A 25,105-nucleotide genomic window follows, 5' to 3' on the forward strand; every position below is an offset into this window, starting at 1 on the left:
ATTGCATCTATTAATCTTTCCTATTGCATCTATTAATTATTCCTGCCTTTCTTTTCCGGAGAAGAGTACAGTTAATCTGAATTGATTGCATTTAAATATCCTATTAAACATGTTGTTTACCAAGCTGGCGATATTTTACCTCTAGGTCTCCTTTGGTAATGGATTCTTCTTCTACACGGAACTGAAGGTCTTCAACTTTCCTGTGGGGAAAATTAATTCAAATTCAGACACCTTAGAAAGCAAATGCTTTCAAGTTCCCTTTTCAGTGGAAATTAGGACTACAGTGACATCATTCTGATTAGATCAGCAAACTGCCAGGAGCATTAGGAAAGGAGAAATCTCTCACACAAAACATGTCTTGAAAATCACAATTACTGATTAAGACAGACATTGGTAGCTCTATAAAGAAAGTATTCTGTTGCATTTTCTGAGGAGTTAAAAAGAAAACTTTAAAGCCATCATCATTTTTCTCCTTCCTTCACTGTTTTGTGTCCTCAAAAGCGGTGACCTAAATGAACAGCTCGATCTAATATTCTGCATATTCTACCATTCAGTCAAGAAACAGACAGAAAGTTAGGAAATACAGAAGAAAATCTAAGAGCGCTCTAGGAACTGTGCTGGTTAACTTCCACCAAAGCTCTAGCAGAGACAAACCACGTTAGCTGTCAAGATGAACGCCAGGATGCGGAACGGGGATGTATGCAAGAACACAGATACAGCTTGCCTTGCCCCGACAATGGGGGCAAGGCAAAAATGGGGACAATGTTTTAAAATGAGCAGCTAGAAGTGAGAAGCTAATAACTGATTTAAAATAATTGAGTTTTTTTTCCCCCCTTCCCTCCCCTGCCTCTGGTATGCCCCAGTGAAGAAGGTTCTTAGAGCCAGACTGTCTCCTTTTCCCCTTGTTCCTCTCAACACAGTGAGATGTGGCAAGGAAGGGACTGGCATGCCCTCTTTCCTTTGAGTTACACACACTACTCATGTCTGGACTCGGGCTGATAGAAGTAGAGATGACTGCAACAAGGTCATTGTATCAAAGGGAGTTACAAGTGATGGATGTCTAAAAGATAAAGGACAATAAGAACTTAAATCTGTCTCATCTTACTACTGAAAGTGGGCCTCACCCCCATGCTTTGGGAAACAGAAGATTAAAGATTATTTGACTTCAAGTTACTGCTGAGACTGTACTGAATACATATGACAGCGAACTTTCAAAATAAATAATCCTAGAGTGCTTAGGAGGAAGGAGAAATACTACACTGCTGAAGCCATGAAATATTTCCCTAGCTGTAAAATGTCACTTCGGGTAATGGGTAGCAGGCATACACAGCAACACTTATGCTGCCTAGCAACACGCTGAAGGTGAACTCAAGGCCACAGAGCACTGCAGTAAAGCAGACCCCCACTGGCCTGGCATTCAGTGAAAATAGGTTCGTGGCCAGGCAAACAGAGGTGCTGCAGTTTTTTTCTTTTTATTTATTTTTAGGCACTCCGTTATTTTGTAGAATATATACAACCAATTCTAGATCTAACATCTACTGTTTGGAAAATTCAGTTGGAGCGGGTCCCATAAAATGACAGCATGCAAATTGCAAAAGAATTGCCCAAGGCTTACCATTACATCTCTTCACTTGGGATTTCAAGTTTTAAGGAGGCCTTTCAGGGAGGCTGACGCTTGCCTGATTTCAGGGGAGCACACAAGCCTACAGTGCAGACTGACAATGAGTTCCCAAATAGACTCCTGCTTTACAAAAGCATTCCAAATTCATTAAGACAATCTATTTATCAGATTATTTCCTCACCTAACCATGCATATCTATTTGTTAATCTCAGTTCCTTTCCTCAAATGGTTAAGGACGGCAACTAGAAAAGGTATTAAAGGATGTGATGATTTTTTTCTGTAAGAGATGGAACCTACCTAGAAGCACGTGACTGACGGTAATAAATTATTCACAAGAGATGTAAAGTGTAAATTCCTATTCCAGCACTCTTAGGAAATGGAATTATCAAAACTTGCAGTTTGAAGCGGGAGATGAGTGTTTCAAGAACATCAAGCATAATCCACTAACTTCATATGAGTAGGAAGAAAACCCTTGGCAACATGCTAAAAGGAACGTATTGCATGAAATTCAGCTATAAACAATAGTCACAGTCTCTAACCAGCTTTCACCTGGATTGTTTCTTGAGCAGTGCCATCTGTCAAGTCTAAAAGGGGACATTCAATCACAAGAGATCTCAAAATACTAAATTCCACTTCTAGTTGCAAGTCATCATAGTATAACTTTCATTGGCTGCATTATACCAGCTGTAACACCCACCCAATGTAAAGAATTTCTCTCACTATTATTTTTAAGAAACTGCAATACAGTATTGTACAATAACTACCCATACCTACATTACTTGAAGTGTGTTTCATATTTGCAAGCCATTTTAATACAAATTTTGTTCTTAAGAGAGAGATACAAATGAAGACACTTCTGAGTCACCTTTTCTCTTCCTCAAGCTGATTGAGGAGCTCCACTTTCTCCCTATCAGCAGCCTCCACCATAGCTCGAAGCTGATCCATTTTTGCTTCCATCTCCAGTACATGCTAATTGACAGTAACAGGAACAAAATATAGTAGGTAGGTAAGTTAGGCAATACTTGAACTTAATTCAAGTTATATAGCTATAGCTCAGTAATCATAATTTAGTAAAGTGATAGTTCAATGGACAGGAACTTTACCATATTCAGATATGCGTATTTGTAGAAAAGCATTACTCACTGGGGTGTAGAGAAGTTCAACTAAAATTAGTTAAATGAAATAGACTTGCTATCTTATCAAGCCAAAGCCTCCATGAGGAATAGCTCATAGGGATGAACTATTTTAGTTATAGAACATCACTTCTTACTCCTGAACCTTTTCAATAAGGCAACACAATTTTGGGAATTAAGTCAATTTTCTTACAGCTTCTATTTTAAGAACAGCAACACTGCTCTTACCCGATCATGTCCATCTCGAACAAGTGCTAATTCCTGCTCTATTTCCCCTACGTGACTGGTTGCTTTAGCAACTTCTGCCCTCTCCAAGTCCCTTTCTGCCAGGAGCTGTTCAATATGCTGCTGCTTCTCCTTCAACGCTTCCTGTAGGGCTGTGGTACCAGAGATTTTTCTGGCATACCGGGAAGATGTTTCTGTCAACTTTAGAAAGTAAATATGTTAAAAATCATTCTGTATCAGCTGCCAGCGATGCCTCCAGATTCTACAAACAGAGGGTTAGTAAAGCAAATGCTTTCTGTAACCTACACTGTACCTTCTCCTTTACATTTGTTATACAAGGAAAATATTTTTATTGCTTTTACATTTAAATTATGTCATTTTCTAGAAGTTAACAATGGACATACCTGGACGGTAAGATTGTTTTGTGGTAATCAGCGGGTGGTACGTAGGAGACAGAAGTGTTCAAGTGAAAACAGAAGTCTAGCCTCAGTTTAAGGTGGGTGCTGTAGACTTGCAAGAAGGCTAACTTGTTAGGTTTCTAAGCACCTTTTCGTGCAAGATATAAAGACAACCTTACAGCAAGTTAAAAACATTCTCCCTCTATTTACCAAGTCATAATCTTAGGTCACCAGCAACAGTATAACATTCCCAAATGCTCCGGGAAAAGCTTTTGGAAGTCCAACTAGCATTTTGTTCATCTACTATGCAAAGACAATCTTTAAGATCAAAGGTGCTTACCTTGCCTTAAAAAGTCAGCCTCACAGCTAATATAATCCTAAAACATTTTGAAGGAGAACAACTGTCATCCAATTAAAACAACTGTAACACTTAGAATTAGATTAATTCCAGAAAAAAACTTCTGAAGGATTAAACTTAAGGAGTATAGATATAAATGAATGAATCCAGAGAACTATAGCTAAAATGAACCTTAAGGTTTTTCTTGACCTTGCATGATCTCTGCTCCACTGAATGGAACCAGTGTCAGTGAAAATTCAGCATGGCCCTGTCTTCTACTTCCTCAAGACTTTTTGAGCTAGAAGGGAAAGTGAATAAACTGAAATTACATCATAAAAGTGAACAAGAACTGAACTAAAAAAAAATTGATACAGTTTATAAAAACTGACCTTACACTTAGCAGCTCAGAAATTTGAAGTGAACAACACCTCATTTAAAAACCTTACTTAAAACAAAAAGCCCTATGCAAAGACTTGCTTTTTTGTTACATTAACCTTTAGCTCTGTCCAATAGTCTTGCCCAAGAATAAGAACATGCTTCCTCCACGATCTTTTCAGAGATTGAAACACTGAAGAATAGCTGCCATATGCAGCAGGGAATGCCAGCACCCAATAACATTGACCACAGAGAGCATAACATGGACATCATTTTCCTCTCATCACAAAAACAGGCCTACTCTGTTACTATGTTTCCTACAGAATTAATATTTCTAACCTGTCTACTCACAGCCTGGAATGATAAGTCTACAATTCATTGCAAATACTGTGTCAACTGACTCAAAAGGTATGAGACAGAGTAAGTTCATCTTCTAATAAAATGAAACTTTCACCAATGTTTAGATTAGTTGTTTCTTACTTTCTCAGTTTCTGGAAGATGTCTCATTCCAGAACATGTTAAAAAGCAATAATTGTGCTTGAGGTAAAGTTTTTCACAAGTCTAGCTTCTCTAACCCAACTCAACTTTATTTCTGATTTCAAAAGAAATCTAAAAGAGTTCAAGAGAAATGCCAGCTCCCCTCAGATTTGGAAACAAATACAAATTGCAACACACAGCCCTCTTACGTTATTAGATCACCTACTTTGATAGTTGCTATTTCTTATACAGTGAAAGAACACAGCAACAGCCCTGAATAACTGAGAAGACTACGTCAAAGCCCAGCTAGTTCCAGATAAAATACAATTTTCCTAGCGACCAGAGCAATAAAAAAAAAAAAAACACTGCTGTGTCAAAATTTGATTTGAGGAAATTCTGTTTCTTCAGCAGGTTAACTGTTGAAGAAAGAAAGCACCAAAATTATTCTCACAGTCCTTTCACTTGGATAGGAACTAAAGACTCATGCTGCCTAAGAACGGAGCTGGAGGGAATTTTAACTCCAGAAATAACGGATTACAGAAGCATTATATTTTACGTCTCAAAACATCCAAACATCATTGGGCACAACACAAAGGTAAAATAAGCAATTATATTGCAGGCATTTACAATGTAAAACTCTTATTGCTGAGAGTATCATAGCATATTAATGCTTCAGTGAGAGTCTGCCAGCCCAAAAACTCTGCTGCAAGCAGGCATTACTCTGAGGTAGTACTAAAGCAGTGCACCAGTTTCAAACTAGGGGGCACTGTGCAGCTAGTAGTGCAATTCCCAGAACAGATTAAGTAACAAAGTCCCTCCTTTTGTGCCAAATAAAGATCCCATATGCTTGTTGCAATAGGGTATTAACCCTGTTTTCCTGACCAGCTCTTGACCTCTGTTCTCTTGTAATCTGCTTCAGTTTTGAAAGACTGTATTAAGTCACCTCTCAGTCCTGCACCTGCTGGTCAATGGAACAGTATGCTAGCTTACTGGTTTCAGTTCAGTGGGAGCTAAAGTGGTGTCTTTCCAACTACACATATTCACGTACTCTGGTTTCAAAAAAGAAAAAAAAATCTAGCGTGAATATGGAAAAACAATTATTTCTATGCTTTTAACTGCCATGAAGGAGTTTCTTTCCCCTCATTTTGGCTTTCCCAAAAGACTTCCATTTCACTGCATGTGACCCAAGACTAGGACATCTCTGTAGCAGAGTAACTTCAAAAGAATCCAGAGTAAGTGTATTAGACAGAATTAGTACAATGTTAAAATTCATCTGAGAACTGTACTTTGCAACATCTTTATGAATTCATAGGATTAAAATCAAATCTAAAGGAAAAGAAAGAGGCTTCTTGTCAGCAAAGACTTGAGTCTGCTGAGAAATACAGAAGTAGCAATTCTCATCTTTTTAGTGATAAAAGGAGGAGTTTTACATTTTAGACAATTTGAAACTTCTTGCTCAATAAAACTCATTTTTTGTTTCGGGAAGCTTTAGTGGATATCAATACCTCCAACATAAACCCCATAATACATAGGTAGTGCTAGGAAAAAAAATGCAGAACAACAATGCAGATTCCAGTCAGACAACACTGATGCCTTTTCATTTTGTTGGCATCGCAAGCCCCTTTCTTATTACAATAACTCAAGTTAGTCTGAATTAACTGCGTAAGCTTAAATAGTCAAGTATGGAGCTACGCTTCAGGGCTAGCTAAGATTTCCTTCCTTTATGCATGCTTTGAATGGGGGGGAAAAAAGCACAATTAGACATGTATTGTAGCCAAGATCTGCTCCGTTCTCAATTTACGCAAGTAAACCACAGGCAAGTGCCATGTGGATTCCTGCTTAGGCATGTAAAGCATGCAATAGAAAAAGAAGCTTACTAGTCCTGTACGGCTTGGCTTGCTGCTTACTGAAGATGCCACAGAACTGAGAGAGCTCAGGGAAGATGCGCTTGGACTACGTTTCAGGGCTGAGGGAGTTGCAATCACTTTTCGCACAGTTGTCTTTGCTTTAGCTGGTGTGGTTGAGGGGAATCCAATCTTCGTAACTTTGTGGACTGGAGCAAACAAACCATATTTCGGCTGACACTGAAAATATCTTAAAAAAAGAGACATAAATACGAGCACTAAATTAACTTCTGCCTTTTCATACATATGATCTCACAAAACTTCACAAAGAATTCTAGATCAGTAGTCTAAAAGTATTAAAGGACAAGGTAACAGCTGGTGACAACATAACCTGTATTAGGCTGCCTAACAATTTTTTTTAATAATAGATTTTTGGGGGGCAGTGGGCTTTATTCTGAGAGGCTACAACAGCGATAACACAGCAGACTTTAGAAATTCAACATGGAGAAAACTCTTGAGCTCAAGATATCTCAATTCTATTTCCTAAAAATTCCATTCAGATTCAAATTGTAACATGCATATCCTTCCTCTTCAACACATTCTGATGAGCTGGCCACAATAAATGTGATAGCAGAGATTTAAAAATAAAATCAGATTTTATTTAAATCAAATATTTATATATCTGATTATACATGTTATATATACACATATTCACACACACATAAAAATACACATATATTTGGTTATATATAAACAAAAGCTGCTTGAAATTTCAAATTGTGAATACTTATGTTAAGGCACAATTCTTGTATAAATTTTTTTAACGAGTTAAAGAACTGTACTTGATATCAAACAAGTACGAAACACAGAAACATTAAATTGTGATGTGATTTATGCTTTCTAAACGTGACTTACTGGAGTAAGCATCTATACTATTGCTCCATCCTAAAGACTAGGAAATGTTGGTATAACTGCCATCAGTTCCTGCAACACAGAAAACTTTCCCCTGAGTTTTGCTGTTAGATACATAGGGAAATTTTCTTAACTGAGAATAATTCATTCCAAGCTGAGAAACCAGCAGAAGTTTAAAAAGCAGGAAATTGTATTTGCCATTGCCAGCCTATGAATAAAATACACGTGGGAGGAGGAGAGATCTAATACCAGGAACGCGGGGTTGAAGCACACTTTCAAAGACATGTAGGTGTCATAAAATTCAAATCACTGTTTAAGGATTTCCCTCCCTATCCTCCCCCCCACCACCACCAAGGTAGACAGTCAGGTTTACAGTGTAACTACTCTTTCTGATGTGAAAGCTTTCACAGTTAAAAAAACAAAACACAAATATCCACGATTTTCAAGGCGGCTGTTATCTGATGATTGACTAACCTTGTTCCAGCAACAGCTCCATCATTCTTTCCTAGAGGTTCATCCAGCTCCACTCCACACCACTCTCCTTTAGCAAAGTCAGTTTCTCCAAGGAAACGAACAACCCCAGCTTTTGTTCCACCAACCTGAATCAGTAAGACACAATAGTTTTTACTGCATCTCCAAATGAATACAAAATCAAGTGTAAAAAGTATTTAGTATAATCATACTCATAAGCACATTAATGATGCAACCATTTTTTATTTCACGTTGTATATTCTGCTATCTTTAAGTTTTGTTTTAACACCTTGAACAGGTTTTCACAACAAAATTGTTTATAGGACAAAATAAATAACAATAATAATAAAACACTTTCCTAGCATTTAGTTCTCTCTGATTTGGCATTCAGGAAAAGTTTGCCATGACTGAGAGTTACAGTTCTCTTAGGTTACTTTATAGGGCTATAAGATTACCAATATGTTTGCCAAGACTCAGTATAAACAGTGTACTGAATGCAAAAGATTTGAGTTACAGATACTATATATTTCTATTAGCAATTAAGGTTTTCTAAGAACTGCTTATTTCTTACCCTAATTTTATGAGGAAAAGTAAAATAAATAGAAAGAGAGAAAAATGAGGTCTTCCATATTTTCTCTAAGGGATAATTCAGATAAACCACATAATCCACCTCTCTTGCATTTGAAAGAACTTTATATATAATGCATTGCACCCACATCTTCGCAAAGTGCAAACATCTGTTTGAATTTTCAGGGAGAAAAATCATTTTCTTAACCCTTTTCTTCACTCTTTTTGCACTCCTAAATGGAAGATCAGAAATCATTTGTTTTCAAACTTATTAAATCTTTATAGCCATTGTGATCACATTCCACGTGCTTGCAGTATCTGCAACAATAGCTCTTTATAACTATCAGAGGAGAGAGGAATAAATGAAATGAAGAAGCAAAAGGTGTTCAGTATGACTAACAGTTGCCAAGAGAGGCCCCAAGCCAGAACTGCAGGATTCTTGCAGGTCAGGATGACAATATGTTGTGCCCCATTTGTGTGAAAATCTGTTCAGCCTGCATCTAGCACTAAGAACTTCTCACGTAGCAAATATTAATTAAAACTTCCTCTTTAAGAAGTTACCTGGATTCACCAAGGACATTTGTTTTGAGGAATGTATTTTGTAGCCTTGACAGAAAGCTTAGACGCAACCTCTTAATGCAAAAACTATCATTTTCCTTTTTGTGTACTTCAAAGTATATTAGGATTTTATACAACTCTAACATTAAACATTTTATTTCTGGGGGGAACTTCTTAAGATAACTAGAGAACAAGCAGCTTCTTGTGCCATAAATTAAGGTGCATGCCTGAGTACACTGGATAATCCAAAACAATGCATTTGAGAAGCGTTCACATAGAGGCTAACGGTGAGGAATATAGAAATGGAGTATGTTACCCTGCATGAAAGCACTAATTGTGCACCAAATACTGAGATTGTGCGCAGTAGCTGCCATACGGAATTTGTGCTATAGCTTCTGGAGGAGCAGACTGCTCTGTTAGCTATTCAAGGCTTCAACTGATGAGAAAAATTCCTAATCTACAGCCTTAAAACCTCAGAAAAACAGGGAAGAACAATTAACCCTTTTTTGTATTACTCAGATGAGGTCAGCCAATAGAGACATCCTTCATTCATATTTTAAAAGGCAGCCCTATTTTCCTCTCTCATCAGAGGCAGCCTTCAAACAATTTTTGATCTGCAGACCACCTTTACCTCTGGCTTTAGGTGATTCTGCAGCAAATTATTCTTTTTTATGGAATAAAAAGACACAAAGTTTACAGTTATCATGACTCAGCTTAATATAGTAACTGGTAGAATGTTTGGTATTTACTGTTCTTGGCAGAGAATAGGAACTTCCGCTTTCTTAAAAAATAAACAAGGGTACTGTCTTGCAGGAAGGAGGGAAAAAAAAAAGAGAGAGAGAGAGAGAAACTCAATTGAGTTATATGGAAACCAAAGCTCCTGTATGGTACAGCAGTGAAGAGGGAAAATATAATACTGTTGCAATTCCTACGAACAACTATCCCTGAAGTCCACGTTGGTCTCCCTCATACATATCCTACTTTTTCTAGATGATAAATATCATTAAGTACAAACATCAAAATAAAATCTATCAGAACAGTATGAAAGAAAAATATGTATGTGTGTGTACACACACACACACACCCCAATCCATGCCAGGTCTCCCAAGCTGTTTTTATTCACTTTCTAGCTGGGTTGACTTTCCTCTGCCTCATCCCCCCAACCCTTCATTTTTTAAAATAAACGTGGAAGATACCTTTATGTGAAACGAAAGGCTGGTTAGTTCTATGCACAACTCTTTACCTCTTCAATTTTGTGCTGCTGTCTGCCCGAATAAACAGTTAAAAAACAAAGGAGGTTGTAAAGAAACCAGGCAGGAAAGCTACAACAATAGCCTAGATAAGGAGCATCCCCTCAAAGACAATAGTCAGGTTTGCGCTTCCACAGAGGGATTCCTCAGCTCCTTTAACAGAACTGTTTAGCTAAGCCAAGGAGTTATGTTGTCAGTAATTTTGTAGAGGATTTTTTTTTTAAACATAAGTCAGTTAAGGTAGAAGAGAGAGGAGGGGAGGAAAAAAAGGGACTTTCCATAGAAAAGTAAGTAAGGTAAGAGATAAATCCAAGATAAATCTAGCCAAAGCATATCAGTGAAAAAAGAATAACTGGATGTGAAGACTCCCAGAGAGACAGGAAAAACTGTTGCAAGCTATTTCCTCCAACCGAAACAATAAATAAGCCAAGAACTATTGGAGCTCTGGTAAAACGCAGGTTAGTCTTGGGTGCAGAACACGCATTCTTTTTCGTTTCATACCTTGGCCCTGCTCACTTTCCACATATAGGTAAAAGAATGTATGACATTTATTCTGAGGAAATCACATCAAAATCACTATCCAGAAGACAATCTAGACGAAAAGCTTTGGCAGTGTCCAGTCCCCACTGGACCTGCTACAGCAATCACAGTGGATCTGCATGGGACTACAACCCAAGGCCTGGTGGGAACGAGCAAATAGAGGAATTCATATACCAAGAACATATGGGGATGCGCAACATGAGATCCCCAGGGGAAACAGCAACGTGACTAGCCTTGTAACCATGGTACCAGGCTTATTTTAGAACAAGATGCAATAAACAATGCCAAAGAAGTTCTATTTTTTCCAAACCTAGTCTAGCTTCTTTGAAGAGCCAGTTACTGCATTTCTGGCCTTCTGTACATACTGAAAGACGCATCCTTACCAATAACAGGAATTTGAGTACACTGACAGTAAAGTGCTCATAACATGGATGCAGCTATATATGCAATTTTCCTCAGTTCTAAGCAAAAGCCTTCTCAATCTCCAGTTTTAGAGACAGGGTCAACATTGATCGCTAATGTTTGAATCTACTGAAGGCTTCTAGTCACTCGTAGAGGTCTGCCTAAAATGATATACATATCTCCAGTTGCAATTAAGTACTCAGCATGTAACAATACATCTACTTTGAAAGCATTTAACAGAATAAACAATCACTTATTCCCTTGACAGGATAAGTTGAGGATCTACTGCCCAATACAGTATGATAAGGGCTTATCTATGCATAAAAGTTGTTCTACATACAGATTTACACATAGCGCTCTAAAGGGAAAAAGAGATTAAGAAGTGATTAGGCCAACACAAAATTGTATATACTAACACGGAAAAAATAAGTGTATTTACATGAATCAAGTAATAGAAGCTGCTGCAAAACCGTAAAAAAAAAGAAAATACAACTAGTTGTATTTGCCTGAAGACCTACTTCCTAGTAGATCATGAAAGGATAAAAAAAGCCCTGTTTAATTTTTAAAAGCTGCATGGGAAAAATAGGGCATCATTACCATGAAGACAGTTTTCCATGACCTTCATTCCTGCTAAGGCAGGTCACTAAATAATAGAGGAGAGAACTGCCAGATCTTTTTCTGGTCAGTTATCATACAATATATTCAAGTTGAACAACATAAAATAATAATATGCCAGAGTACCTAGGTTAGGTTATTGGGGCATTGTGAGGTGAGGAAATTTGTTTATAATTTGGATAGTGCTATGTCTATCACACGGGAAGAGTGTTTAAATTCCATTTTATCAAATTCTAACTAAGCTTACCTGAACCTACAGCAATGTAAAATAAAGTAATAAAACAGGTTTGCAAACCAGAAACAATCACACGCTTCAAACACTTCTTGATGAAAGCACAGCGGTAAGAGCAAGTCAAGCCGTGTGAGAACCTCTAAAGAGTTGCATTTCCAAAGATAAGCAGAAGTAGGAAACAAAAAAAAAACCCAGTGCAATCCAGAAAGAGAGATAATCTAAAAAGTCAGATTGCTGTTTAAACAATATTCATCAAAAAATACAAATCTCTGAAAAATCCACTGTCTGAAACTTGGTCAGTAAAACAGTATCACTTACTCAGACACAGGTGGCACAAAGAACTGACCACTTTCACTGGTGTGATTGTCCTTTTCAGTCTTCACTAGAGGGGTCAGAGGAGCAGAGTTAGAAGTGAAGAACAATTGCTCTGGTTTCCTTTTTGCCTGAGCACTGTAATTTATGGCACGTCTTGAAAAACGTCACTTGGATGTTTCTATGCTTGCTACACAGACGGCGCATCTCCAGAACCACTCAAACTATGGCACCCATAATATGCAGCACTTGAAAAAAACCAAAAAGCATCAGGAGAAAAATATAAACAAAAAAAATCTTTGAAAATAACTGGGACCTACTAATCAGAATCTTCCTTCTCTTGTTTCTCACAATTTGAGTGAGCCATCTCCAGTTGGCAAAAACAGTTGTATTTAATGGATTCTTTCACTGATTCAAGGCCAGAAGGAACCATCAGTTCTGGCTCTCCTGTATTTGACAGGACATCACAATTCACCCAGTTATTTCTCTAACGTACCCAGTAACTGTATTGAGCTGAGCTGTCTCTCTTGATGTTTTTAGATCAGAGCTGATATCCATCAGAAAGCATGCTTCCATTGGCAGCTTGTTTTCATGGTTAATCATCCTATTGTTATAAACATCTAAATTTCAAACAAAACAAATTTGACTTTGGTTTCTACCCACAGACTCTTCTTTTATTTAGAAGATTACAGAGCTCTTCAGTAATTGGTATTTAGTGCGTAGGAAAGTATGTACATGTTTTAAGCAAGTCACCCCGTAATCTTCACCATCATAGATTAAGCAGATTGAGTTCAAGTCTTTCTTTGCAAGGTATTTTCTTTAGCTTGAGTTGTTTTGAAGCTGTGTTCTCAATTTTCTCCAGCATTTCCAATACATTTTTCAAAAAACTAAGGTCATAACTATACACAGCACTTGAGTACTGACCAAAAAGGTACTGTGTTCAAATGCAAAAAACGCTCCCTACTCCTCTCAGCAACTCCTGTTTAGAGTCACATATGTCATTGGTCCTTTGGCCACAGCAGCAAACCATGAACTCCCTATTCAGTACCTTTGACTCCTGGATATTTTTCAGACATTACTCTCTCGGGGAGACAGTTATCCATTTCATAAGTTTAAGAATAAGAGCATAAATCTCGTGACAAACTCTGCAATTGAACGCAACCAAACATATTCTGGTTTAAACAGCTTGGCCTACTAGGGATGAAAGGAAAGGTTCTCGTGAACTGCACTTCGCATATTGCTATTTTCCATTCTCATCATCCAGAGACTTCTTCAGAAATGACTTGTACTTCCACAGCATCGATCAGAGTACTGAACAGTATTACTACCAGATTAGTTCACAGAAAAATCATGCTAGTTAGTGACTCATATCCAACAGTACCCAGCCTTTTCTTTTTTGGGGGGTGGGAGGGGGTGGGGGGGAATAAGGGAAGTGCCATCAATTGCCTAGTTCCAAAATACATTAATAGGAGTAAAGCACAATGCTAATTTTGAAGTTATACTGCCATACAGTATTCAAAATTCTTAAAAAAGACCAAGTATCTTCTGAGTTTTCTTCGTTACATCAATCGCTTCACGGAAGGAAGTAAAATTTAAGAACCGTTCTCTTTAATAACACTATCATGTGTCAGTTTGTCAACATCTGGTTCCCCTATCGGTTTTTGCCTTTCTTATCTGCCTGGTACTAGATAAGCTAGCTTCTACTTTTCCAAGTCATCCCATTTCCTTTTAGGAATATCTGCATAGTATTAGCACTCCGCCAGTCATGCCCTGATCAAGTGTTCGGACTATCTACTAAAATTAAAACCCGTCTCCATAACTTAGATTTTTCAAAGCGGCAGTTTTGTGAACAGCAGGATTAATAATATTGGTTTTCCTATGGCACTGGATATCATGGTTGAGTGACTCTGCTACATAAAAATGCTACAGTGTCCACAGAAATCTCCACTAATGAGAAGAGTATCTACACAAGATCTTGATCACCTGGATTCTCTGGTGTGAGGAAGCCTGCAAAGTCATGCTGCACCCTCCTCAAAACGTGTGGTATAGTTTCTCTGACTTCTATTTGGCTACCTATTTTTTAAAGATAAGTATTTAAAAGTTTCATGAACTCTATTTCTCTGTTAAATTTAGTTTAAAAATTTTGGTTGAAAAAGTTCAAAAGTAAGGCCAAAGTACGCAAAAAAAGATAACGTGGAATAAGAGACTTACAGGTACAATGTTATTACACAATCCTTCACTTCCAGAAGAAATAAGATTCGTAATTAAAAATAACCTGTTATTGAGGTTTCTCCATACGTGAAATAACACAGAAATAACTCAAATGTCAGAAACTTAATACCCTCAATTCATTTGTCACAAAGGAAACAATATGAAGAACTCTAACAGGAATTCCATACTGCAAAAGCCACACATGAATTTGCTACCACTAAAAAGTAAAGGTGAAGATTTCTTCACCTTTCATGGTTCTTTTGTCCATCCTGTGTCAAAACAAGCAAGTACAGCATGGTCCTGGACTTCACATCCCTTGGGAAGGGGGAGAGGGAATCCACACACATACACAAGAAAAATTCAAACTGGCGTGTTATTAACACTACTAACAAAGGGTGTGAGAAATCAACTACTATTGCCATTACATCACAATATCTCACATGTAACTTTAAGTTAAACAAGAAGCTGCCAAAATGAAATGACTCACAGTTAGACTCAACCAACACCTTCCTGCAATCATAAGATAAATTTAACATCTATCTCTAAACAAATAAGTATAGAAAATTTGTCCTGAAAAATGTTTAAATGTAACCTTAAAAAAGCTGCAGTTTGCACAAAGAAAATCACTAAGATCAGCAAATTATGGACAAAGTCTTTGGACACTCTCTAGAGTGTCATTCAGGTATATATTTGTATCTATTTTTCATGCTGTGGCAACCACTTCACCACCTTATTTACATCATACTCTACAATACCTAAAATGCTATGTCTAAATACACCTATGTAAATATAAGAAGCACTTTTATCCTTGGCTTAACATGACAAAGCCGTCAAAATACCTTACAGTCAACTCAGCTTAAGAATGAGGCAAAGTATGATTGAGCAGTTAAGCCTAGTGATACATTTACAATTACAACCAAGGAGGCTCAGGAGAGGTCAGCCAGAGTAGAGCACACAACAACCACAGGTACTCAACTTCCATATCTTTCTTCCTTTTCTATTCCTCACATGCATTGTGACAAGACATTTTTGCACTGCTTTACGTGTAACAAGGCCTATGAATTTTTATTTTTCAACAGTTAAATACTGAACATTTAGATTGTTAATAGAATAAAAACCCGGAGGTGTATTTTCTATTTGGAATGTTATAGAAGCTAGAAAATGGAAAGTTTACAATAAAAATGCTACTTTGACAATGCAGGATGATTTCTAAAGGGAGAAACTTCTCTTTATACATGAAATATTTTTTCCCTTGCTGCTGCTAAGAGTCCTGGAATTTAATCAGTTCATAGCCTTACGTCATGTTCACTTGAAGATAGGTTACATGGGTGGAAACAAATCTGACAATAATCTCCTATCAGTCTCTGCCTATTACATCACTAAAGGACTTATTAAGGAACTCACTTGCAAGAAAACAGACAGTACGAAACAGACACAGTGAGAGGAAATTGGATACTACTCATATACAGAGAACAAAAAGGCCACAACAGCAGAAGCCTGTAAATCTACTTTGTAACGTTTTGTGAACATATGGGTGGAGGCCCAAGTTACAGCTTTACAGCTCAGCTCCAGCAGCATCGGATTTAGCAGACCGTAATGAAGCTGTAACTGGTTAAAAGAATGAAAGCACTTTAATCCCTTGAGAAGTTAAGGCCCCTTAGGTTGATAAGATTTTTTTTTTTTTTGAATACAGTAGTATCTGGTCCCTCCAGGAAACAGCCTATGATATTCTCAAAACAACTTTAACCTTTGGTAGGTGCAATGTTTGTCACTTAAAGCAGGTTTCCCCCCTTTTATTTCAACATGACATCCTAATGGTAAAAATAAAACAAAACAAAACAAAAACCACTTTGTACTGGGCTTTGGAGAAATTATGAGTGGTTGCAGCTGCAGGGCAAACAATTTCTCTGGCTGTAATTCAAACAAACAAGAAATATGAACTGGTTTATCTTGAAACAAATTTGTTTTTTTAAACTTAGTTTTCAGCTAGACCAGTTCTCCCCAATCTGGTTTACTACATAGCCACAGCAACACTTCCACTGGCACACGAAGCGAGAAGGAGGAAGAGAAGAGAGGATGGGGTTAGTTTTTTCATAAAAATTCTTGTTTATACTAGCATTAAAAAGGTCAGCAAAATGCAATCTCATTTTCAGCCGGTGAGTCAGCTACAGTTCTGTTAAAGATGTTGCACTCTGTCATTAACCCAGTGAAAGAAGGACCCAGTGAAGGAAGAGCAGACTTCCCCATTAGCACTTCCTGCTTCACAGCAGTTCTCAAATATGAGGCCAAGCTGCCCAGAGTTAATATTCTCTCTCTGCATATACCAACTAAATCATATCCAGATTCTGCAACATACTTTAGATGTTAAGAATGGAAATTATGATTAAGTTAGAGCTATCTGAACTACTTTTTGCATTAATAATTTTTCCTTTGGTTTAGCTATTTTTTCAGTAGAAGCTGTACATCAGTGCAATAAATATGAAAAGATGACTGATGAATTACATATCAAATCCTACCGTTCTTTTAAATATGTAACTTACTTTCCTATCATTTTCAACATTTATATATACTAGCAAGAAGTTTCTCCAAATATTTGTTACTGAAAGGAAAATTACTGCTCAGCTTTAAGTCAATAAGGCAATTAAGTACAGGACTCACTGAATTTGGCTTAGATAAACCAGGATCTAAGGGAGCCATACTTCTTATCAGAAATTGCCCAGGCAGCAGAGGGCTTGCCTGATGTTTTAACTTAATTGCCTTTGAGGAGGCGTAAACTACAGAAATCTAAGGGACCTCTCCTCCTGCCCTGGACCATCCATTTTGGGGAACAACACATCAGTCTGTATTCACTTCACTTTTAGTTTGATTTGCTTTTGATTTGTTTTGATTCCTCCAGAATCTCAAGGAAGAGAAGTTCTAAGAAAACAGGGCTACTTGAATTTCTCCATCACTGCTATATTTCCCTTCCTGACATTAGTGGCTGCAAGAAACTATCTTTCCAGTGCTTACATCTCAGTTTAGTGACCCGGAATCTGTCATCTTCAAACAAATAAATGAAAAAAAAATTGTGGCCAATTTTTGCAGCAAATCTGCTGCAGCTACTTTTCTGCAAACATCTACAGGAATCTGCAGACACATCTCATACCCTGAAGCACTGTCTGCCTGTCTTGTTATTAACGAAACTTTATATGCAGGGTCTCTTGGAAAAAGATGTCCTATGCCCATTGAAAAAGCAAGCCCATATTCCAATGCAGAGTTGTTCTCTTTTGCATCTTTTCATCTCTGCTTTTACTGCATTGTTCAGCACGACCTTAACATGAGATACTCTAGGCAGGCTCGTATTGCAAGAACGTATAGGTGACAACCTCATAGTTCTACCTGGTTCTTGCAGTGGCATTTCTCGGACTAGCCCTGTACCTGCACAGATGTCTGAAACACTTAGTTTGCATGTCATTGATATTATTCTCAATGGTATCTGAAGTAAGAAAAGATTATTTAGGGCTCCTTTGTGTCCAAATAAACCAGAAACTGTTATTTACACTGTATAGTAATAAAAAAAGCTTCCATATATTTTTAAAGACAAAGTAATTTCCCCATAGAAGTTTTGGGGAACACCACATACGGCACCACGCTGCATTAAGTAATTCTAACTGAGTGCACAATAGACCAGTGAAACAATAGAGATCAAAGGAATAAGGAAATAAGCTTAAGATGTTTTTCTATCCATATGGAACAATGCAGACTATGCACTATGTAGATGATTAAAGCAATCATCTCTTCAAGAGTTCTTTGCACATACAGCCTTTAATCAAATTACCTCATCCCAGCACCACTGGCTATAAGCACCTGAGGCAGTAGCTTGCTGTGACAGAGTGCTTTCATATAGAGGAATAGTAGTAACGTTTCAGTAGGAACTGAAGAATATTCCAACAAAGCTTGGCTGCCGGGAAATGCCAATTTGTCAAGCCTGAAATGATTTGAACCCAACATTTCGGGTTCAACAAACTTTTGTCAAATTTACAGTTATCTAATGCAGAAATTAGTTGAGGTGAGGTGTGAATTGCTAGCTGCATTTAAACATTTGTCAAAATGGCTTCTTCATAGCCCAGATTTTTTTTTTTTTTTGGGGGGGGGGGGGGGGGGAGAAGAAGCTGCAAGAGTTGCAAGAGTTTCAAGAGTTTAATTTCTCCTTTTTTTGTTGAAGGTATCATCCAAAACCATTCAGTTGCCAACAAGAAGTCCGAACAGGTCAATTTAAGAAAGCACACACACAAAGATCAACAAAGTTAAGCCACACCTGAAGTCCATTCTAAAATGTAATCTTAACTGATGAGCTGCATCTTACCCATCTATGAATTTGCCCTTGAGGATGTATTTCTCCACTCAAGTGTTTTAATAAGACTCCCAAACGAGCAGCTGTCTATCATGAATTCATTGTTCCAGTGAACCGCAATTCTACACTGCTGGAGGCTCACCACTTTTGAGATGCAATTCTGAGCAGTTGTTCCTCCCAAATATCCCTAATACCTCCAGTATTCAATAGCAATCAGTCCAAGCTGCAAGAACTGATAAAAAACGCGTACAGTATTTAGGCACTAGAGGTTTGCAAAGGCATGGTTGAACTGGAGAGCATCTAAGGGCTGGGATGCTACACTGTCACTTGGAGGTGAAATCTGGCTGAGATGGGAAGTACAAATCCCATCAACCCCCTCATCCTCTTGTGTAACGTAGTGCTGAAAAGTTTATTTATACAGAGAGCAGTAAAACAAATGACATGCTGGGGAGCGGTCCAGCTGCATTTGTATCATTGATGGAGACAGAACAGCTAGGCAAGCTACAGTAAGTGACAAGTCTTTCACAACAACTGGTGCTAGCTGTAGGCTCTGCAAACAGTGACAGTTCAATTCTGCAGTCCATAGCGCTGGACATGAATTCAATGAAGGGAAGAAATAATAGATTTATTCAGCCAAGTTCACCAGTATTTGCGCTAACCTGAAGATTTAAAATATTTAAATATAAATTATTATTAGACATGACATCTGCTGAGCAGAGTCTGAGATCTATTAGAAAGGATTAGTATGGCAAACAATTTCATTTTTCTTAATACCAGAATTTGAATATCTACTAAAAACTGGAAAGGGCTAAAGACAGCAGATTATAAACATTAAATGGTCAGGATTCTCTTCTTGTGCATACACTCACTTACAGTCTTATATAAATTACAGATATGCATCACTGTCACGCTGTAACAGGAATTGCCCAAAAACTACAGTTTGATGTTTCAACAGGAAAACTTCAGGCAAACAGCGGAAGTAGGGAGGATGAAGTAATACTAAGTTTAATCCATTCTGCCTAACAGAATTTGGGACCTGCTACCTTACTACTATCAAACCATGACATCTAGGACATGCTTCTTCTGTAATCCGTGCTAGGATGACACAGGAAAGTTAGTGATGCCTTCACAATATATCACAGAACTTTCCCATGCAAAGAGGACGTTGCAAAGATCCTTGAGAAAAAAAATAAACAAGTGGTTAAAAAAAAGATGACGACGACACAGCTAACTGGGAAGACACGACTCAAGTCCACTGTGAGAAACAGGGATAAATAGTAAACCTGCGTTCCCATTGCCATTCCACATCTCAGCTCAACTTCGTCAATGATCTGAACCCTGCCCTCACTTCAGTCTCCTTCACATCATCTTCACTTTGGCCCCGTTTTAAGCTCTCTTAACACAGAAGAGCAAACAGTCAAATTCTTCCTTAACAAAAATTTAAAAATAAAATTAAAATATCAACCCACCTTCATTGCAGAATCAATAGTTAGTGGGTCAGCACAACACAAACTATATTATCTAAGAAACTTTCTGCATAAGGTTCTGATGTTATCCACAGAAAGACTTTCTATGCCAGAACATTAATTCCTGTCCTTGTTTTAACCTAATGGAAATTTTGAAAGTTATACTGGGGGGAGGGGGAAATTTTATCAAAATTACACTAAAACAATTCTTCAGCTTAATTACGGTGCGTGCAGGTAATTCAAGCCTAAAATCTGACCTCTGTTTAAAGGGACTGTAGATCTGGAGGGCATACAACTATTATTCTGGTTTTATTTAAAAGACTACAACTTAAATGACGCATCTTCAGCCTTCTCGTGCCTCTTCTAGCAAAGGATGGTTGTTCAAGGCAAAGTTCCCCCCTTTTACTAGCATACGTACGTCAAATCAGTTGTCAGAAATGACTCATGCTCTATTATATTGGTCTAAAAGGTAAGTAACACAAAGATTTTAAAAATATGTTTAAACTAACAGAACTTCCTTTTACAAGGGTGAAAGTGATACATGAACAGAAGCATTTGTAGTTCTGGATTTATGAAGGGCGGTCAAGTAACATGGCTCATCACCAGCAAAACACACAATTCTTGGATGATCACTGGCATTATGAGACTACTTCTGTTGCTGCCTGTCACTGCTCAGGGGAACCATCAGTTATTCAACTGTTAACTCTGTAAAAAGTTTTTGTCTGAATAGCTCAGTTTCTACTTAGTATGACCATTAGTATGACATTCTTAAAGTCAGGGAAAGATAAGCTACAAATAGGTTGTTACCGAACAAAGGGTTTTGTTAAACATCGACAAAATATAGTAGAATAAGAACTGCCAAACTAATCATTTTATCTTGGTACTGGGAAGATCTCCCTATAGTATGCAAAACGGCACGTGAAGAGCAGTTCCACATGAGAAAGTTAATGAAAAGAAAGCTAGAGTAAAAACGTACACTACCTGAACCAGGCTAGTAAGAAGAGAAGTTTTGAGTATTAGCAAAATTACAATTCATCAATCAAAAAGCAGACACAGAAGTTGCAGGGAAACCTTACCAGAACTCTATCTCCAATTTTGAGCTCCCTTTCTCCTTTCTTCACAGATCCTGCTTCAGAGAGATTTGATATAGATTCACTTGCAGTTTTTGAAAGATTGCTAATTTGAGGAGTTGAGTGCTCCTTAGCAGCAAGCGGTGAAGTTTTTTGTGGAATTCCTGAAGGGGGAAGTGCAGCAGGGGACGAAGACACCACACTAGCAGCTGATGTGGAAGTTGGGGACGTAGCTCTAGAAGCATGAACTGTCTGTGTACCATTGGCTTCATCTTCCGCCAGCACTTTTCTTGTCAACTTTGATGGCCTTGTAAATATTCCCCTCAACGGTTCACACTGGAAATACCGAACTCCAGCCACAGAGCCATCATTCTTACCGATTGGTTCATCTAGAACAATCCCTGCCCATTGTCCTGGAGCAAACTGAGTTTCACCAAGAAATTGAATAAAGCCAGGTTTATTTCCATTGACCCAAACGCGCTCCCCAACTCTGAAATCATCCACAAACTCCTCATGTGCATCTGCAGTGGTTGCGCTTGAGGATTTTTCACTGGAAGCTGCTTTTTCTGCAGGAGCTAGAATCAAGCACAATGAGAAAGCAACAAGAATCAAATACACTAATATTCCACTGGGCATCATTAATTTGTTTCAATTCAATGAGTGTATGGAAAGGCGTAATTTCTAGAAGAGCACAATTCCAAGTTTTCTTACCTATGAAAACAATGTAATCTCTGGAATACGTAATTCAAAGTCTAAGGACAGAGACATTGAATGCATTTAAGCTAATCTTTACAATATTTTAACCAAACCCAAGAAGTCAAACCTCAAAATATAAGCAATCATATTTATCACAATCATGAAAAAGTTTCTTCAAAGAAAACTGCTTGCTTCAGGTCAGTGAAAAAGTAGAATTCTGAATTAGGCTAAAGATTGTCAAGTATGCGTACAAAATAGTTATCTCACAGGACAACGAGATTAGCCTAAATGAAAATTACGTTCCATGGCTGACACAACCCAAATTGTTTAAACTAAATAATTTATGAGGGACTTTTGGTACCTAAATTCTTCAGTTCCTCTGAAAACTCCATCCTGAATGTCTAGTTACATTTGTTAAAACTGAGAAAACAGCTACTTTTTTCAGTGAAGGATTTAAATATACACAAAAGCTTGAACCCACAGAAAGCTCACATCCAAGTAGCCAGCAACAACTTTCAGGTGTCTTGATTTCCACTACTATACTTTAAGGTCCTTATTCCTCTTGAGAGCATCAGTAGAGATGCATATTTACACAACAGCTTTAGAAAAGCTGGACTTCAAGACCCTCTGCTACTCGCAAACTTCTGTTAGTGTATTAAGAACAGATGTCTGACAATGAATATAATTGCTTAACTACTTGTGATGATTCTTAGAACAGAACAATATCGTATATGATTTTATACATTGCTATTTTAGCAGAAACATGGAACCAAAAAGCTGGTTTACTGTACTTGCAGAAGTATACCTCAGCCAGTAAAACTGACAATACGCCAAGCAATTGTGGCAGTCACTTTCCCTCTACTTTAATTTGTTGAACTGTTTTCAGTTTGAAGTGGGGGTACGGTAGGATCAATGGGTTTTTTTTTTTTCCCCCTACATTCCACCATGCTTTCAACACTACAGCATTTGCTTTTAAAAACAGTTTGTTTCAAACTAATGTTGCAGCCAATTAGTAAAATCAGACTTTATTGCAGGTTTCATATGTCATTTTTGTTAGATCAGAAATATGAGCAACAATAGCTTAGTATAAATAGTAAAAATAATCATATAATAATATATCATATAATCATAATAATCATAATAATCATAATCATATAATCATAGCTGTCAAGTTACTTTTTGTTTGAAGAAAAGACAAATAAGCAAAAAGTTAAGATATTTAAATATTCATTACCAGCTGCAACAGATGCAGGTGTTTTCAGTAATGCACTCCCAGGCTTGGTGATCTTTGAAGGAGCCTTAAGTCCACTTGGTTTTAACATACTCATCTTTTTGCAATGCCAGCGTTAATCTTCTTCAGCTGTAGTAACTATCTTTCTCCTAACATGGATACAGTATGTTCCTCTCTGTTTTCCACTTCTGGATTAAACCTGCATTTGAAAATATTAGACATGAAACAAATCAGTATTTTTTAACTCCTACGGAATAAAAAATTACTACATGCAGCCTGTATCTGAAAGTATACAATAAAAGATGCTTTACAACAACAACTAGAAGCATGTCCCGGGATAGCATTTCTAACCCTTCGTTTCTTGAAAGGCATTTCCTATTAAAAGACACTAAGACTGAACTTAGAACATCAAAATAATTCACTTCACTGAATGCTGATGTATTCATCTTGAGCTCTAAACTAAAAGGCTATTTTAAGAAGGAAAAACAAAGCCCTTAACAGCATTACTAACAACATTACGCATAGATATAATCGCTCTGTGCACCCAACTGTTTTAAGCCACATTTTTCAAGGGTTGCAACATGCCAGTAAAAACAACTTGAAACTAGAGAATAACTACAGGAGAACTCAAGAGGACTGGGAATTTCAGGATAAAAGGAAAAAAGTTTTTTTTAAGTTATTGGAACTGAGAAACTCAGATTGATCATCACAGCTAGATGTTTATAACTAAAAAGTAAACATCCACCTCAGCTCTACTGGAATCACACACTTCAGATCACAAGACACATTAGCTCACAGTCCCCAACACAGTGCCCCAGCTACAACCCTCTGGAAACAGGAGGAGGAGGGACTCTTCCCTACGTTGCTAGGATAGAGCGCTGCTCTGATTTGGAAGCCAGCTATAAGCTTTTCAGGGAAGTATGCTGTGAGGTTTTTGCCACAGAAGGCATCTTCCTTCTGATTACAAAAGCTTTAGAAAGGCTTTTTAATTTATACTGTGAATTCCAAGCCAAGCTGTAAGCTGACTGGTCTCCCTGCTCTTTAAAAGCATAAACTGCTCTTCAGGAACATAGCTTAGATATTGGCTCAGCTTTATAGACATACATACGTACATATATAGCACTGGAAGGACAACTATGCCTGCTTAAAAATCACCAAATACCTAAACAAAAACCTAAAAAATATAAAGGAAACGTAGACCTGTAGCAATGTCAGATTGTTTGCTCAGAATAGGACAAACAAAAACTGTAAAGCAGGTCTCAGCCCTGCTATTTACTCAGCATCTTGGCACCAGTCATTCCATATGCCCAGGCAAAGAGCTGGCCAACAGCAGATTTCCCAGAACCAGTCTTACTAGCACCCAGGTGTGCACGCCAAGCACACAGTACATTTAAAGGCAAGAGATACACTAATAAAAAAGAAATCACTATGCTACAGTAATGAAGACTACAGAGAAACGCTACCCAGTCTTCACCAATATAAGTTTCACCCCTCATGTATTATTAATAGCAAGCACATCAGTGTTCCTAAAAATCAATTCACTGTGAAAAAAGAAATTGTCTGTCACACAGCTCTGTGAACCTATGACAAAGTGAAACACACTTCTTCAAGATTGGTTGTCCCAAATTCAAGCCATTTTCTAATTAGTATGCAATAAATTTACACTTTAAAAAACGTTAATTACCACCTCAGCTGTATGGTATTTGTCTACAATTTAAGATATGCTGCATGAAAACTTTGAAGTAGCATTGTGCAAACTGCTGAACATTTCTTCTTCCAGCACTGCCAGAAGCATGTCACCCACCCATCTGCAGTTATGACTACTGAAG

General features: G+C 37.6%; 1 protein-coding gene across 12 annotated transcripts in view; it reads right to left on the minus strand.

Annotated features, from left to right (window-relative positions):
- The window catches only part of CLIP1 (CAP-Gly domain containing linker protein 1), a 77,834-nt gene that overhangs the window by 40,607 nt on the left and 12,122 nt on the right, over positions 1-25,105 (minus strand). For all 12 annotated transcript variants that reach the window (XM_068911726.1, XM_068911724.1, XM_068911723.1 and 9 more), the window contains exons 2-8: positions 23,280-23,475; positions 21,356-21,924; positions 7,797-7,921; positions 6,444-6,660; positions 2,983-3,180; positions 2,487-2,590; positions 140-200 (exon numbers count right to left, since the gene is read on the minus strand). In XM_068911726.1, the coding sequence (XP_068767827.1) occupies positions 140-200; positions 2,487-2,590; positions 2,983-3,180; positions 6,444-6,660; positions 7,797-7,921; positions 21,356-21,924; positions 23,280-23,373 (1,368 nt within the window). In that variant the 5' untranslated portion in view covers positions 23,374-23,475. The remainder of the gene's footprint in view (positions 1-139; positions 201-2,486; positions 2,591-2,982; positions 3,181-6,443; positions 6,661-7,796; positions 7,922-21,355; positions 21,925-23,279; positions 23,476-25,105) is intronic.

This window comes from Struthio camelus, chromosome 17 (genome assembly GCF_040807025.1).
Source record: "Struthio camelus isolate bStrCam1 chromosome 17, bStrCam1.hap1, whole genome shotgun sequence".
NCBI classification, from domain to species: domain Eukaryota; kingdom Metazoa; phylum Chordata; class Aves; order Struthioniformes; family Struthionidae; genus Struthio; species Struthio camelus.